This window comes from Leuciscus leuciscus (assembly GCF_965113295.1).
Source record: "Leuciscus leuciscus genome assembly, chromosome: 11".
Classification (NCBI taxonomy): Eukaryota; Metazoa; Chordata; class Actinopteri; order Cypriniformes; family Leuciscidae; genus Leuciscus; species Leuciscus leuciscus.
In genome coordinates this window covers 28,256,877-28,273,625 of record NC_138735.1, presented here as the reverse complement: position 1 = coordinate 28,273,625, position 16,749 = coordinate 28,256,877, and the positions used below count along the sequence as shown (strand labels likewise).

General features: G+C 37.2%; 2 protein-coding genes and 1 long non-coding RNA gene across 4 annotated transcripts in view; 2 read left to right on the top strand and 1 right to left on the bottom strand.

Moving 5' to 3' along the window:
• Window positions 1–3,173, top strand: part of LOC309509462 — a 31,828-nt gene extending 28,655 nt beyond the window's left edge. The window contains exons 2-3 of the long non-coding RNA XR_014209906.1: window positions 208–1,761; window positions 2,805–3,173. This is a non-coding gene — a long non-coding RNA (uncharacterized lncRNA). The remainder of the gene's footprint in view (window positions 1–207; window positions 1,762–2,804) is intronic.
• Window positions 3,174–3,749: 576 nt separating this feature from the next.
• On the bottom strand, window positions 3,750–8,904 carry LOC309509443 (voltage-gated potassium channel KCNC1). Its single transcript, XM_082184167.1, has 3 exons — window positions 8,737–8,904; window positions 5,983–6,509; window positions 3,750–5,083 (listed from the first exon to the last, which is right to left on the bottom strand). The coding sequence occupies exons 2-3, from the start codon at window positions 6,451–6,453 to the stop codon at window positions 4,331–4,333; spliced, it is 1,224 nt and encodes a 407-aa protein (XP_082040293.1). The 5' UTR covers window positions 6,454–6,509; window positions 8,737–8,904; the 3' UTR covers window positions 3,750–4,330.
• Window positions 8,905–10,761: 1,857 nt separating this feature from the next.
• Window positions 10,762–16,749, top strand: part of fmnl1b (formin-like 1b) — a 28,031-nt gene continuing 22,043 nt past the window's right edge. Inside the window, exon 1 of one of the 2 annotated variants that reach the window (XM_082184086.1) lies at window positions 10,762–11,437. In XM_082184086.1, coding sequence (XP_082040212.1) covers window positions 11,291–11,437 — 147 coding nt within the window. In that variant the 5' untranslated portion in view covers window positions 10,762–11,290. The remainder of the gene's footprint in view (window positions 11,438–16,749) is intronic. The other variant, XM_082184085.1, reaches the window with a different exon arrangement.

Here is a 16,749-nt window from a genome sequence, read left to right as displayed (position 1 = left end):
AATGAAATAAAAAGTTTTAGAGTTTTCAGATAGGTCTGTTTAACAGTAGTTTTCCCTGCGCGACCGCAGAGCGTTACTGAAGCTGAAAAACTTGTTTGATGTGATTGGAGGAGTCTTGTCATGTTTTACGTGTCACATGATCTGGTCTGGTACATTCTTCTCGAATGTTCTCCGTATGTCTGTGTCTTCACCAAACCAGTTGGAAAGAAAGTTGGAAAAGTTTTGTAGTTAAAATGGAGCTACATACTTAAAACTGATGAATTTCTTCTTTGTTTGCCATATCTTTAATTTTCAATGTAAACATACCTACCAATCTTTTTATTATATTCCCTCTGTGATTTATCAATAAAAATGTTGTAATGTGACAGATGTGTAATATTTTTTGAAGAAAAATACTGAGTCCCAAATATTTTCCACTTGTTTATTGATTTTCTTGTTGAAAATGTACACTTCCGCATGCAGATTACATCACTCGCTATACACTAGGCTATAGCACAATCTGTTATCCTTTATTTCACAAGACCTACTAAACAAATCTCACATAAGCCTAAAGGTAATTATTTGATAGGAAGTAAGTGGTAATTTAACATTAAAGTGATTAAACACAGTGATGTTAAAACAAAAAGAACCAACATTATAGCTCATTTTATCATGTAACTTTATATACGGACAGTGGATACAATAGGAATAAGTGTTTTTTGTAATAATAACTTCAACTTCATACATACTGAGATTTCACATAAAACAACTTACGACAAAAACAGGAACACACTGAAAATTGTAAATCCATCAAACGTTGGAAGTTTTCCGGCTCACCCTGAAAAATGTACAAATATAAATGGAGTATAAATAGAGAATCCTTTGTATTGATGTAATGTTGTTCTCCTTCACAAAAATCTAGAAGAAGCCGAGTGGAATCTCTAGTCTATAAAGCCACTCAAACAGGCTGAGAGACCAGACCAACATAAAGCCACACCTTTGAATCAGGACAGTCTTCCCTCAGCACTCCTACTTCTCTTTCTAAACGCAGGCTGAGACTTGACATCTGGGGGAAAGTGTGGCAGTGCTGCTCAGTCGGCACAGTGAGGAGAAACAGTTGTGTTTGGAGTAAAACATGAGGGCCAAACAGGGACATTGCGTGGCCTTTTTTAGGGTGCTTTAGCCATTGCACCATGTTATACACACATTCAATTCAATTATCAAAAGCTAAATAAAACGCTGTCAACTGTTTACATCGGCTACTAGTTTATATTTAAGTTACATCAAAACAGTTAGTTAATCAAACAGTTGTTAAAGGAGACTTTTAAAAATATGTAATTTCTTTACTTGGATCAATAGGACAATCAATAATACTTCCTCGGGATATATTTAATTTAATTAATTTTATTTCATTTTGTTACTCTAAAAATACATAGATTTGCGGTCTTTAAATATATCCTGAGGAAGTGTGTCCAGACCCCCATTAAACAGGCTTAGTCCCTCATTCCATGAATGTGTAGTGGCGTCCCTAGTGGCAGTAGCAGAAGCTACCGTATCACTATAGTGATTTTCTCTCAGTGACACATAAAGCCACTTAGCGCCATAGTGGACAATGAAGGGTAAAACACCAGCAAAAGTGCAAATTTTAAATTAGCTACAAAATGTCGTCTGATAAACTCCTGCAAGCCGTTGTAAGCTTTAGATCTCAGGGTCCCCGGCTTGATCTCCAACTGGAATACCTGATAGCTGTTTCTTTCATCTGCTTTTCCAAAGCCAAACAAGGTAAGTCATTCATTTTATAAAAATTTGTAATTTATTATTTTTTAACGTTATTTATTTGTATTATTATTTATTAGAATTTGTAATATCTTTCTTTATATTTATACGTTTATGTAGGCCAGTCACTTTTTTATCCAAAGCAATTGATTGAAGGTATTGAGTAGGTAAACGTAAACTTTACTTTAGGATTCGAACCCACGAGTTTGCGTTGCCAGCGTCGTTCTCTCTACTACTTGAGCTAAGAGCAGAGGGATGCATAGGAGGCCAAATGAAGTCATATAAGGTGGAGTTACAGTGTGTATGACGCCATGCGCTAGAGCCCCGCCCCCATCCAGGTGCATTTTTGATGGTGCTGTCCGTCAACCAATAAGGAAACTGCAAGGAACATCTAGCTCCAATGAGCTATTTTTAATTCAGTTTCATTCCTTTTTCACATCGATATTAAGTCTAAAAATAAAGATATGGCAGATATAGTGAGAGTAAAGTGCGACGCCGCTTTTAGACTTTTTAGAAAAACAAAAACGTGTCAGAACTGTCAGACAAAAAAAAAAAAAAAGCCCGTTTGAGATGCGCCTCGTCTTGCCTGGGAATTGGTCGAGAGCAAGAGGCTGTAGTGAGGGAACTAGTGCAGTTTATCATATGGTACACTGAGGTCATCTGGTGGTGAAAACGATGACTTGCACCAACAAAACTGGTTCTAAAAAATTATTCAAGACAATGTATTTATTAGCTTGTTTGTTTTAAAGAAGTACATTTTCAAATGTTTAAAGAACATTTGTGAAATAAATAATAATTTTAAAAAATTATGCAAATCAAGCTTTTTGACACAAGCTTCAGAGCATCAGCGTCTAATGTAACATTATTAATGTCATCGCTGTCACATCACAGTATGTCAGAAACTGGAAACAAATTAAATGTCTTCAATGAATGGAAGATAAAAAGCAGCAGTAATCAAACGAGCTCTAGGCCTATTTTTCAAATTTTTCACTGACAATTGGAGCGTGTTTCAATTTTGTTTTGTTTGTTTTTGTGTTTATCTATTACAGAATATGATGCCTGAAATTTCTCTGAGAGAATATGAGATACAGATGGAGGAGTGGAAGGCTATGAAGAAAAATCCCGGACTGGAACCAGGGACTGGAACAGAGAACATCGCCATCATTGAGCATCAGTGTCTCAATTCCCAGGTGGAAAACTCTGAAGTTGTGGTTGCGCCTCGTTTAACCCCGAGAAAAATTTCAGAGGACAACATGCAAAGCAAGAACAAGGGAAGAATCATGGCCTTCTTCCAACGATCATGGCAGGCCATAAAACAGGGTTTCACCCGCTGCCTTTGGCCCAACGAAGTTCCATATGAACTACTCGAACTGTAGTTATTACACGGCCCGGTGGAATAGGCTACTTGATTCTGATTGGTCAATCGCGCCATCCAGCGGTTATTCACTGATATAACAACCGCTTAAAACAGATAAATTAACAGGAACGGGTTTTCTTTGTGGAAGTTTTACATTGGTGAGCTAATAAAATATTAAAACTCTGTCAAATCAATATTTTGTGTACAGTTATTTGATTATGCAATCCAGTGTCAAGGACTCATTTCATTCAAACGCAGCTTTGCGTCGGGATCCTGATCACCCTGTCACACAACATTTCTCTTCTTTGTGCCCCTTTTTTCACTTAAAGAAACAAGCTGATTTCTATTTGTTTCATGCACTTAAAACTTGCATACTGTGCTCAGTACATAAAACAGCAAAAACAGAAAGTGTAGTATACAGCATTTATCTTAGCCATTACATAAAGTAGGCTAGCATCCATCTGGAGGAAATTCGTTTCTCTAGTGAATCAGCTCAGCAGCGATGGTGGGACATCAGAAATGAAGTTACAGTTCATGCAGTGAATGCTCAGCTTTTACTGTAGCTGTATACAAGACATTTGTGATGAAGTAATATGTGGTGACATCACTAAAATATTTTAAAAAGACATACGTAGAAAAAAGTTGATATACTTTTAATCAAATGCACAAACACTTCAAAAACACATTCAAAAACACCAACATGGTATAAAATGCATTACAAATCAATCATGTATGAACAATAAAAAAAAAGTCCAGAGTACAAAAAACAACAACATTTCAAAAGTCCTCATAGGGAATCCTTCCATTCAAACATCTGCAACTGGACAAATCTTTAACAAATTTCAGTCAATAATCATAAGGGAAAACTCAGCCCACAGAATTGTTTTTTGTGTGGGACCCCAAAAGGGTTTTTTGAAACTCAAGACTCGAAATCTCTTTAAACATGTACAGTGTGATTATATATGTGTTCATTTTCACTGTAATGCAGTGAATGTATTGACTATATGTTTAGGTTTAGTACTGGTTACATATCCATTATATTAAGACTTATTAAGACTCTGTGGCTCTTTCTCAACACAGATTCTGCAAAAGAAAGAAATTAAAGAAATTTAATAAAAGAAATATAATTAAAGATAACTTGACATGTTTCCTTGATACCTCTGTTTCTATTTAGCCGCTCTAAGCGGTAGACGTGGAGGTCGTATGGACTCTGCTCTTCTATTTTCTGGGCATTGAATACTTTGTCTTGAGAAGGGAGTTGAACTTGATGAAGTTGTCGAGGATTATGGGTACAGGCAGGATGATGAGCAAAACTCCGACCGTTGCACAGAGAATGGCTACACATTTGCCTTGAACTGTTACGGGATACATGTCTCCATAACCCACTGTGGTCAGTGTGACCACTGCCCAATAACAACTGGAGGGAATGTCAACAAATGAAGAGTGTATTTGTTCGAATTCTGTGTAATAAGCCATGGTACCGAAGATGAGCGTGCAGCTGAAGAGCATAAGAGGAACCGTGCAGAGAGCCGTCGCACTGGCGCGGAGTGTGTGTTTGAGAACTCTCACACTGAACACATGCTGCATCAGCTTGAAGACGTGAAGGACGCGAATGCATCGCATTACATGCAGAAAGCCCAATGCCTGAATGCAGTACGACCCTGAACACCACCGGAAGAACCAGGGGAACAGGGCCAGCAGGTCGACGATGTTCATAACGTTCATGAGGAAGCTCAGTTTGCTCGGGCAGCTGACAGCACGCATCACAAACTCAAACACGAACCATAGTGAACAGACCAACTCCACAGCATCCAGAGCTCTAGGTAGTGCAGAAAGGCTCTCGATGTGATTCTCGCTCGAGTTGTCTGCCGATACCACATACATTTGGTGAGGATTTATAGCCCCATATGTCTGCAGAGAGAATGCAGTGATAGAGAGCAGGATGAAGAACAGAGATACGACCGCAGTGACCTGGAGAAACAGAAACATTAAAAATGAGCAAGAAGCCATCCATATGAAGAACAACTGCTGAATAGCACAACTGATTTAGGGTTGTGCATCAATCAGAACTGAATTGAGAATGCCTTTTAAAATCCCTAAATACTATAGGCCTTAATAGTATATCAAATTACAGATGGAAGGATGGACAGACAGATATAGCTAGATGGATAGATAGATGATAGATAGACAGACGGATATAGATTGATAGATAGATGGATAGATAGATAGATAGATAGATAGATAGATAGATAGATAGATAGATAGATAGATGACAGACAGAGAGATAGACAGATAGATAGATAAATGACAGACAGATAGATAGATAGATAGATGACAGACAGAGATAGATAGATAGACAGAGAGATAGACAGATAGATGACAGACAGACAGATAGATAGATAGATGACAGAGAGATAGACAGATAGATACATACAGACAGACAGACAGATAAATAGATAGATAGATAGATAGATAGATGACAGACAGAGATAGACAGATAGATAGATAGATGACAGACAGAGAGATAGACAGACAGATAGATAGATAGATAGATAGATAGATGGATAGATAGATGATAGACAGACAGACAGACAGACAGACAGATATAGATGGATGGATAGATAGATGATAGACAGACAGACAGACGATATAGATAGATAGATAGATAGATGACAGACAGAGAGATAGACAGACAGATAGATAGATAGATAGATAGATAGATAGATAGATAGATAGATAGATAGATAGATAGATAGATAGATAGATAGATAGATAGATAATTTCCAATTTCAATTCATGAATCAAAAGCGAGCCAATTCTTCAATTCTGAAGTTTGCACAACCCAGCCTAAACAAAGACACTTATGATACCGTGGCGCCGGCGGATGAAAGCGGGTTGTCAAAGAGAGCCCATATCTTCGGCTGACACGCTCTAGTGCGGCTGGATTGGTCATTCTCCATCACTGAAGGGTCAATCTGAGCCAAAGCTTCTACGGCATCTTTGTTCTGTCGAAAAGCCGCCCAACAGCAGGGCTCCATGTCTGTGCTGCTGATTCCCCAGAAATCAAACTCCTCTTCCAGCATTACACTGCACAAGTTGGTCGGGTAGTGCAGCTTCCCGCTTCTATAATACTGCAGCACGTGACTGAAGACTTCAGGGTGGCGATCGAAAAACAGCTCTGAATGAGGCTTCTCAGTGTCCACCAGCTGGGCAAGACGGGACCCCGGAAGGGTCATTAGGGTGCTCTTGCAAGTCTCATGTTTTACCCCTCCGACATTTATCACTATTTTATCACTGCTGCCCTCAGAGGCTCCCAGTGAGAAAACACCCATAGAACTCATAATAGTGGACAAAGAGCTCAGTGTTGCTATTCTGCAGATGTCTGGTAGCTGGTTTTCTATGATACAAATTAAAAGTTTATCATCAAGATATCATCGATATTCACTGGAAATACTACATTAATGGTTCATTTAGCACCAAAAAAAATTAGTATACAAATATCAATATAGTTACAGTACATCAAAGAATTCACAATATCCAAATGTTCATTATAAATAAAAAAATGAAAAATTTGACGTTTATTCAGTGTTAAAATGATCAATGTACAACGTGTCTTCCCGAGGGAAATAGAAATACCTTAACAGAAAATATTCAAAATATTGTGAGAAGGGTTTGGTTTCAAATAAACTACAAAAACATCTCCAAAACAAAAAGGATAGTGTATAAATGATAACATGCATAAACATATTCAAAATAATAAATAGATATAGATAAAGGGACTACAAAATTTACATTTTGATTCAACAATTTGTTTTTCCATATATTTGTTTTTATTAGAGTATTGGTGCATATGCATGTGAATTATTAAATAACATTCTTCCTTGTATTTATTTAGTGTGGACAAGATGCAAAACTATATTTTCCTTTCATTATTCATTAAACATTTTGTATCTGCTTGGCAACAATGATTGTTTTGTTTAAAAAAAAAAAATGTATATATATGTATATATATATATATACACTCACCTAAAGGATTATTAGGAACACCATACTAATACTGTGTTTGACCCCCTTTCGCCTTCAGAACTGCCTTAATTCTACGTGGCATTGATTCAACAAGGTGCTGAAAGCATTCTTTAGAAATGTTGGCCCATATTGATAGGATAGCATCTTGCAGTTGATGGAGATTTGTGGGATGCACATCCAGGGCACGAAGCTCCCGTTCCACCACATCCCAAAGATGCTCTATTGGGTTGAGATCTGGTGACTGTGGGGGCCATTTTAGTACAGTGAACTCATTGTCATGTTCAAGAAACCAATTTGAAATGATTCGAGCTTTGTGACATGGTGCATTATCCTGCTGGAAGTAGCCATCAGAGGATGGGTACATGGTGGTCATAAAGGGATGGACATGGTCAGAAACAATGCTCAGGTAGGCCGTGGCATTTAAACGATGCCCAATTGGCACTAAGGGGCCTAAAGTGTGCCAAGAAAACATCCCCCACACCATTACACCACCACCAGCAGCCTGCACAGTGGTAACAAGGCATGATGGATCCATGTTCTCATTCTGTTTACGCCAAATTCTGACTCTACCATCTGACTCTACCATTTGAATGTCTCAACAGAAATCGAGACTCATCAGACCAGGAAAACATTTTTCCAGTCTTCAACTGTCCAATTTTGGTGAGCTCGTGCAAATTGTAGCCTCTTTTTCCTATTTGTAGTGGAGATGAGTGGTACCCGGTGGGGTCTTCTGCTGTTGTAGCCCATCCGCCTCAAGGTTGTGCGTGTTGTGGCTTCACAAATGCTTTGCTGCATACCTCGGTTGTAACGAGTGGTTATTTCAGTCAAAGTTGCTCTTCTATCAGCTTGAATCAGTCGGCCCATTCTCCTCTGACCTCTAGCATCAACAAGGCATTTTCGCCCACAGGACTGCCGCATACTGGATGTTTTTCCCTTTTCACACCATTCTTTGTAAACCCTAGAAATGGTTGTGCGTGAAAATCCCAGTAACTGAGCAGATTGTGAAATACTCAGACCGGCCCGTCTGGCACCAACAACCATGCCATGCTCAAAATTGCTTAAATCACCTTTCTTTCCCATTCTGACATTCAGTTTGGAATTCAGGAGATTGTCTTGACCAGGACCACACCCCTAAATGCATTGAAGCAACTGCCATGTGATTGGTTGATTAGATAATTGCATTAATGAGAAATTGAACAGGTGTTCCTAATAATCCTTTAAGTGAGTGTATATATATATATATATATATATATATATAATGATTCTTCTGACTTAAAAAAAACCCCCAGTTTGAGCCATTTGAAATCTAAAGAAACTAAGATAAAAGATAAAACATCTACTAAGATATTTTTAGGTATATCGCCAGTGCTCCTTACAAGTAAAAGATATCAATCCAAGAAAGAAAAAAATACAAAAGTCAAAAATTTCTTTAAAAAAATATATAATTATAAAAAATATATAAAGTGTTATATATTACGTTTTATCCATTGAACGATTTTTTTGTAACAAATACATTGCAATGCAATCATATAATTTGACTGATGATGACTTAAAGAAGCTGAAAACAAATCAACCACCATATAAAAGACTGACCTTACCTTGTCCCGGGACAGACTTTGATATCCTTTCACACAGAGATATTCTGAAGAACACTATTATAATCTTTTGACTGTGTTGGTGAGCTTGAAACTTGGAGTTGTTGTGAAACACTGACACAATCTTTGCAACTCAATTCTTCTCTGCAGTCCAGCCTCCAAAGGTCCCAGAAGACACGGCACCATTCACAAAAGAATGTGTAGCCAGAAAAAAAGTCCATCTGATGAAAGCCAGCTGTTTCACTCAGTCGAACTTCCTGTCAGCTCACCAATGGACATTTATAGCCTGAAGCATAGATGGCTCATTTTATAGAACAAAGATCTTGTAGATATTCACTTTCTGCAAAGATGCCAGACCTCCAGCTGAAACACTGTATCCACTAGCAAATGCAGTTTAACATCTTAATCAACATTGAGAGGTCTAGTATTATGAAATGAGGGCGTTCACACTGACAGATAATCTGCACTTATTTATATAAATGCTATCCCCTGCAGAATGTTGAATAACTGCTTCTGCCAATGACTGAATGCAATGTACATATCATTTGAAATATTAGCAACAAGAAAATAAATATCTGTCAAAATATAATGACTGTGTTTTTATCAGCAGTGCATCCCATTCGTGATCCGATAACAAATGCTCTGCAGTTGTGCACTAATAATGTTAGAGCCCACTACTATGGTGAATAAAAACACTGCCAATGTGAACAAGACACAAATTACTTTTCCATATGGATGACATTCCATACATTCTTGGTCTCAACATAACACATGTGTTTTCTTCCTCTGCAACACACACACACACACACACACACACACACACATTTTAGAGTGGTAATTCAGTGGATGTTGAGGCTTATGATTATGCTGCATCAAAAAGTCGCTTCCTTCACATTTATTTACTTGTCAAACGATCTACATTTGTAGACCATAAATCCAAAAAGGTGAAAAGAAAACACCTCAGGACAAAGAACCAAAATAAATTGAAAGTACATTTAAAAAGGGAGATTTAGGCAAAATTGCACAAAATAATATCACCTTCACAGTTGACTTAACTATAAACCTTTGTGCACGTCAATCCCATAAATTCATACTGAGTTTTCAGTCATGAATCTGGTGTTAAAGGATTGTTTGAGTCTGCTTAAGAACCAGTAGGTGGCGCAATTGCTAAATACTGTTTTCATTCTTATGCCTTCACTAAATTGCAGTGACTACTGAGTAATCTTGAAAACCTTTTAATCTTAAACTTTAATGAAGTAAAAACTATTTGTAGGCCTATGAGCATTTTGGCAGTTCATACAATACTTACTTTGTCCTTAAACAATAAAGTGAGAAATAAAACGTATACTAGAAAGCTTGTTGCAAACTTTTATTCAATGCACCCAACAGCAAAACAAAGGGAAAACCACTGTGGAGGAGCCTGGGATTAGTTGCTTTGTTAAGGGGAATGTTAGTAACCCATCAAAAATATATTTAAATGAACATATTTCCTAAGAATTCTACTATTGGTTACCATTTGCATTGCAAATGAGCACTACAGGGACACAATAATAATGATAACTCTCTAGTAAGTCAATCAAAGACCATTTTAATACAAATATGCAAGAATATATATTGCCTCAATAAACTCCTAATTACTGCTTATTAATAGTTAGTAAGGTAGTTGTTACGTTTAGGTATTGGGTAGGATTAAGGATGTAGAATAAGGTCATGCAGAATAAGGCATTAATATGTGCTTTATAAGAACTAATAAACAACCAATATCCTAGTAATAAGCATGCTAATAAGCAACTTAGTAGTGAGAATTTGACCCTAAACTAAAGTGTTATCACATTTCTATAAAGAAGAGCAGAAGAGTAATCAGTCTGTGTGTCAGGTGTGGTTTGGTTGTCTTTAGTATCCTAGCAGCAAACACCAACAGGAAACACGAGACTCCGGTTGTAGATGGACATCTGAGTAAGTATCAGGTGTTCATATGACACACACACACACACACACACACACACACACACACACACACTCAGATGTGAGTCTACAGATCCAGCACTAGGACCCAGAACCATCCCTGTTCCTGCCTCCTCTCCTCGATCACTCACTCCTCTCCTCCCTACCTGAACTACTCACTCCAGGATGGAGAAGAGAGATGTCGCAGAGACCAGAAGCACACGCAGAACCAGGTCAGAGACAAGACACATCCACACAGAACATAGTCTTGCCTACTAAGTGTCATTTTCTTTCTGTATATAGAGTATTGTTGCTGGATTCACATTCTGCAAATGGACAACACCACCAGAAGACTGCAAAATACCTGAATAAGTCATCAACTATGTAAAAACCACAGCCTTTTACATGGTACCCTACACAGAACCAAATTCTACAGGATTAAAGCTACTGCTGGATTTTATCCCACCATTGGATCTAAACGAATTTAGGACTGAACAAGAAGCCACTTTTAAGTGTTTAGAATCAGTCAGCTGGTGTAAAGTTGTAGTCGTAGAAGTTCACTGAGCGAGACTCAGATTCTCTGGACTGTATATGTGTACCTCTACATTCAGCCATGGGAAACGCAGCTGGAAGTCTGGAGATGACCCCCGCGCGGGACACCAAACGGCCCGTCAGCACTTACGGGCAGAAACAGCCACCGGCCCCGAAACTGCCCCCACCACCTGAGGACGAATTAGAGGAGAGGTTCAGCATTGTGTTGGTATGTACAGAACAAAACATCTAAAACACAACTAAAAACACACTAACAGTGAGTTTCAGCTCTAATATATCATTTTCTTTTTGTTAAATGATTTGCTGATTGAATCTAGAAAAACGGCTTGTCGAAGGGCATCAGTATGTGTGGGTGAGGGCTGAGATGTGCCACTGCATTTACTATAAATAGTTTGATATGCATTGTGAAACTAATGTGCATCTCTCTGCATGGTTATAATCAAATGAATTGAAACTGACTAGCCTGTCCAAATGACATACTACAGCTAGCTGTACCACGCTGTCGACGGTGTTGGAATGTTATGTGGATATGTACTGAGGTGATTGCATTCATGTGCATGTTTGTGAAATCTGTAATATCTCTCAAAGTATGAGTGTTATGCAGAAGTGAGACTATGACTGTGCAGAGGGGAAACTTCAATGCGTCAGTAGCCTACATTTCATGTGCTTTATCTATATGTATTTATGATGTTTTATCTCCTTTTTTATGATGAGTTTACAATATGTAAATGTAATGCTGTTTTAAATACTTTAACTTTTTTTTTTTACTTTGATCTGCTACTTACTCACCCTTACGTCATTCCAATCTTGAGACTTTCTTTTCACATATTGAGAGTAAATGGTTATCAGGGTCTGTCAAAATCTCAAAAAGAACAAAATGCACCATTAAAGTATTATAAAAGAAGTCTATCAGCACTACATTTCAAGTCTACAATAGATCTGTGAACAGGAACAGACTGAAATTTAAGTTACATTTACTTAAAATCTTCTTTGACAGTTTGTCCTTCACTATATAAAAAAATCTGATTTTTTTAAGTATTAAATGTCTTCTTTTTTTTGTCCAACAGAAGAGCAAAAAAAAAGGTCATAGGGGTTTTAATAGACATTTTTTGTTTAAAAGTGACTTAATTATATAAATTCACACACCTTACCACAATAAATAATATATTGTTTGAGCACAGAAAGATGCTAATATGATGAGGTGCTTGGTTAGAGTTATAGTTTTAAGACCTGGAATGATCAACTATAAACTAGTCAATGAATATTGGACATAGCCGTTTCTAATCTAAACAGACCACTCATGTAAATCCCTGTGTTTGAAAGGGATATTTAGCCCACCTTTACCTATATACTGTAAACTGGTTTGGCTCTGGTTTGTGTTAGTAAAGTCAGCTGTAATTTATTCCATGTTAATTAATCTATTCTGCCAATATCCTTGATGCCTCTCCTAAATCAGATAAACACTCCACACTCTCCCATCATGCAGCAGTGAAAGGCTATCTAATCAACGAACAAGTATTAAAGTGCACATGCAGGCTCTCCATCAAACTCAAACAATTTCATTTTATCCAGTCGCCATCTATAATGCCTACTGAGAAAGAGAGAGTTTGTGACATGCTGTTTGTATAATGGAAATACCATGCAAATAATGCAAGTAGCACCGGCAGCGGGTTCATGATAAAACACACTGAATAAAAATGGGAATCACTCAAAAACACACATAGTCGGGTAACAAATGTAAATATTACAACACAAAGAAAGCATCAGTACAATAATCTGAAAGCCTGTTTAATAAAAGTAATAAGTATTCAATTATGAAACAAAGTCTTGCATAACAGTGGCCATATACACAACATCGCATCACAGAAGTCTTGCATAAACCTGGCCATGTACACATGCAAACTCATGCAAATGTACAGAGAATTCTGCATTATTTTCTCTGTGAGGTATTTAAAACACAAGCTGATGCTTTCTACATCGCCCTGCTGAGGAGAGGAGCGCTAGACTGGGTAAAGCCAGCCCGATCTACCGGCGATTTGATTTCACCCTGCAACTCAAGCTGGAAACCTGTACATTCTTCTATCCTGATTCTGATACAAATCTGCGGGGACCAATCACAAACTGGCTTATCCACCTGGCGCGCTATTGGCGGGTTTAATCCAATCCAATTCCTTTTAACCTCTCGACGATGCTCAATGGTTTCTTTAGTTTAGCAAACAAATCGCTCGAGTGGGTGTAAATACCACTCACTTTCATGTTTTTTTTTTGCTTCTGTTTCCTGCCTGGATCGTTGGTCTGATTGGTTGAAGGACTATCCAAATGCGTACAGAGTCATTTGAACTAAGCCCGCTGATCACGCCTCTTGTGCAGTAGAAAATACAGAGCAGACTCCCCAGACTAATGTTCAGTCTTAAAGGGGTGGTTGATTATGATTTCACTTTTCTAACTTTAATTAGTGTGAAATGTTGCTGTTTGAGCATGAACAACATCTGCAGAGTTACGACACTCAAAGTTCAAAGCAAAGGGAGATATTTTCTTTTACAGAAATTGCTTTTTAAGGACTACAACAAACGGCTGGTAGGAACTACATGACATTCCTCCCGAGTTAGTGACATCACCAACCCTAAAATTAACATAAACCCCACCCCCGGAACACGATATAAATTCATCAACTAATCATTCAGAAATGTTGTCTACATGTTGTCACTTCTTCTTGAGTCTCTCCATCTTTCTGACTCCGGTTTGAACATAAAAGGCTAAAAGTTTTAGAAATTGTCAGTATGTCTGTGTGAGATAATCGAAGCTGCTAACACACTCTTGAAGCTCCGCCCTCTGTGCTGGGAGCAGCAGCTCATTTGCATTTAAAGAGACACACACACAAAACGGTGCGTTTTTGCTCACCCTCAAAAAGTGATAACTTTAACATGCTATATAAAAATATCTGTGGGGTATTTTGAGCTAAAACGTCACATACACACTCAGGGGACATCAGAGATTTATTGTACATCTTGTGAAAAGGGCATTATACCACCCCTTTAAAAGATTGAGCTTGCTCTGGTGATAGCCAGACTAGAGGAGCGCAAGACATCTGCAAAAACTACCGGCCTGTAATTATACAAATGGCCCGTTCAGTTATTGATATTTTGCATGTGGCTACTTACTGAAAGGACAAACCATCCATCTTCAGCAGTAGTCCACCCTTCAGCTGAAATATATGACAATGAATCAAAGTCAGTGCTGAATGTATTTCAATATACTTATTACTGCAGAAACTGATGGTGTATTGAATAAAATATATTACTGATGATACACTATGTAACATTTGGCCTTCTGGCGGTTAAAAAACATTTAAGGAAAGAACATTGGCTGTGCTTCGGCTGTGCGGATGAATATGACCCTTCACAATAGATAATGTTTTAAAATAAACTTCGTTAGAGAGCTATATGGCAATTTATCTGTTCAATATTTTAACTTACTCACCTGTTGAGTAATAAAAACGCCATCTCTGTGTTGCTTTTACAACATTTCAAATCCCTCAGTTCTGACTATCTCCGAAAAGCCAAACCAATGTTGATTCTTGTTTTATTACGAGCTCTGTCACATTCTCTTGCAGGCTCTCCACTGTTCGGCGTTTGTTTAAAACGATTCTCTGGAGGTTCGAGATTAAGCGGCTACATGTCTATCTTTCTCGCTCGTTGTAACAACTAACCTCTGCCACTCAAACACCAGACACGCGTCAAAGTATAGCCGAGGAGTAACATATTCCAGAGCTTACCATAGTGAATCAGGGCAAGACAAAACATGTTTTTGGAAGAAGGATTGGTGATGTATTGGCTCTTTATAAAAATTTGGCTCATTTTAAACAAAAAAGTTAAACAATGTACCTTTAAAATAATAACAGTATAAAAAACGTTAAGCGGAGCTCTAGAGAGATGTGAAATTATGTACTATTACAAAATCCTTGAGGTGATATTATAAAAAGTACCAGATTTGGCTTACAAATATACAAAATACTCAAATGCAAATATTAATTGTATTAAATATTCAGTATCATCTTCTAGTGTAATTCTGCCGAAGGTAAAATATGACAGCTCTGAATGATGATTTTATGCATTATGCTCTGCATGTGTATTGCAGTATACGCTGCTTCACTGCATTGATCTTTGATGCAACAATTATATGTGTACATACATTTGTGTACTTTATTAAGGATTCAAAATATCCTAGGATTAATCTAGAATCCTATAGAATATAGAATTTTGAATATTCAAATAGAACCCATCCTATAGGATTCAAAATAAATGGTGTCATGTGATGAAGTTAGAAAATGTTAGCTGACCTTGTCCTGAAAACCATTTTACTGTTTTTATTTTTAGAGGAGGACTAAAAAAGATAGAACATGTAAAAAAAAAAAGAAAAGGGCAGACGTTTCACTCAGAGGGGAGATAAATATAAGCAAATAGATGATGGTGGAAAAGCTGGATGTGTTTTTGTCTTTTATTCTACATTTCTCCAGCCTCCTTTCCTCAATTTATGGGCAGAAAAGGTCAACTATAATTATAAAGAGAGACAAAAAGGAAACTATGCGGTCTGAATTAAAGCATGCAAAGAAATCACTGTGTCTACACATAAGACCCAACGCGACAATTATAAGATTGACAATTATAATCAATAATGCTTCCTTTCCATAGAGGAAGATTGTTTTACTGAGACTGTGTGTGTGTGTGTGTGTGTATGTGTGTGTGTGTGCGTGTTTGCCCTAAAGCATTATTTCTGCAGATTGCTGGTGTTCCTCCCCTTGACCTGTTTTATAAATTAGGACACAGTGCCATACTAATGTGCCACACATTGCAAAGAACTATAATTCAATATGCAAAAAAATTCAATGAAATGACAAAGCAAAAGTAAAAGTAAAACATGATGTTGTGGATGTAACTTTTACGTCATACCATTCAAAAGATTAGGACGGGTAAGAAGAAGTCTCAAAGGCTGCATTTATTTGATCGAAAATACAGTAATATACAGTAATAACAGTATAATAATGTGAAATATTTTTACAATTTAAGAGAACTGTTTTCTATTGGAATATATTTTATAATGTAATTTATTTCTGTGATCAAAGCTGAATTTTCAGCATCATTACTCCAGTCTTCAGTGTCACATGATCCTTCACAAATCATTCTAATATGCTGATTTTCTGCTCGAGAAATATTTCTTATTATTATCAATGAGGAAAACAGTTGTGCTGCTTATTTATTTTTGTGGAAACTGTAACACATATTTTTCAGGATTCTTTGCTGAATAGAAAGTAAAAAAGAAAATCAAAAAGAAAAGAAATCAAATGTCTTTACCGTCACTTTTCATCAATTTAATGTGTGCTTGCTAAATAAAAATAAAAATGTCTTAACTTTTGAACTGTAGTGTTCATCCAATGATCTTACATCTTGTAATTCACGTTGTTTCATCTACTTCTGATTACTTTTATGCAAGAGATGACATCCAATATTCAGAGGTACAAAT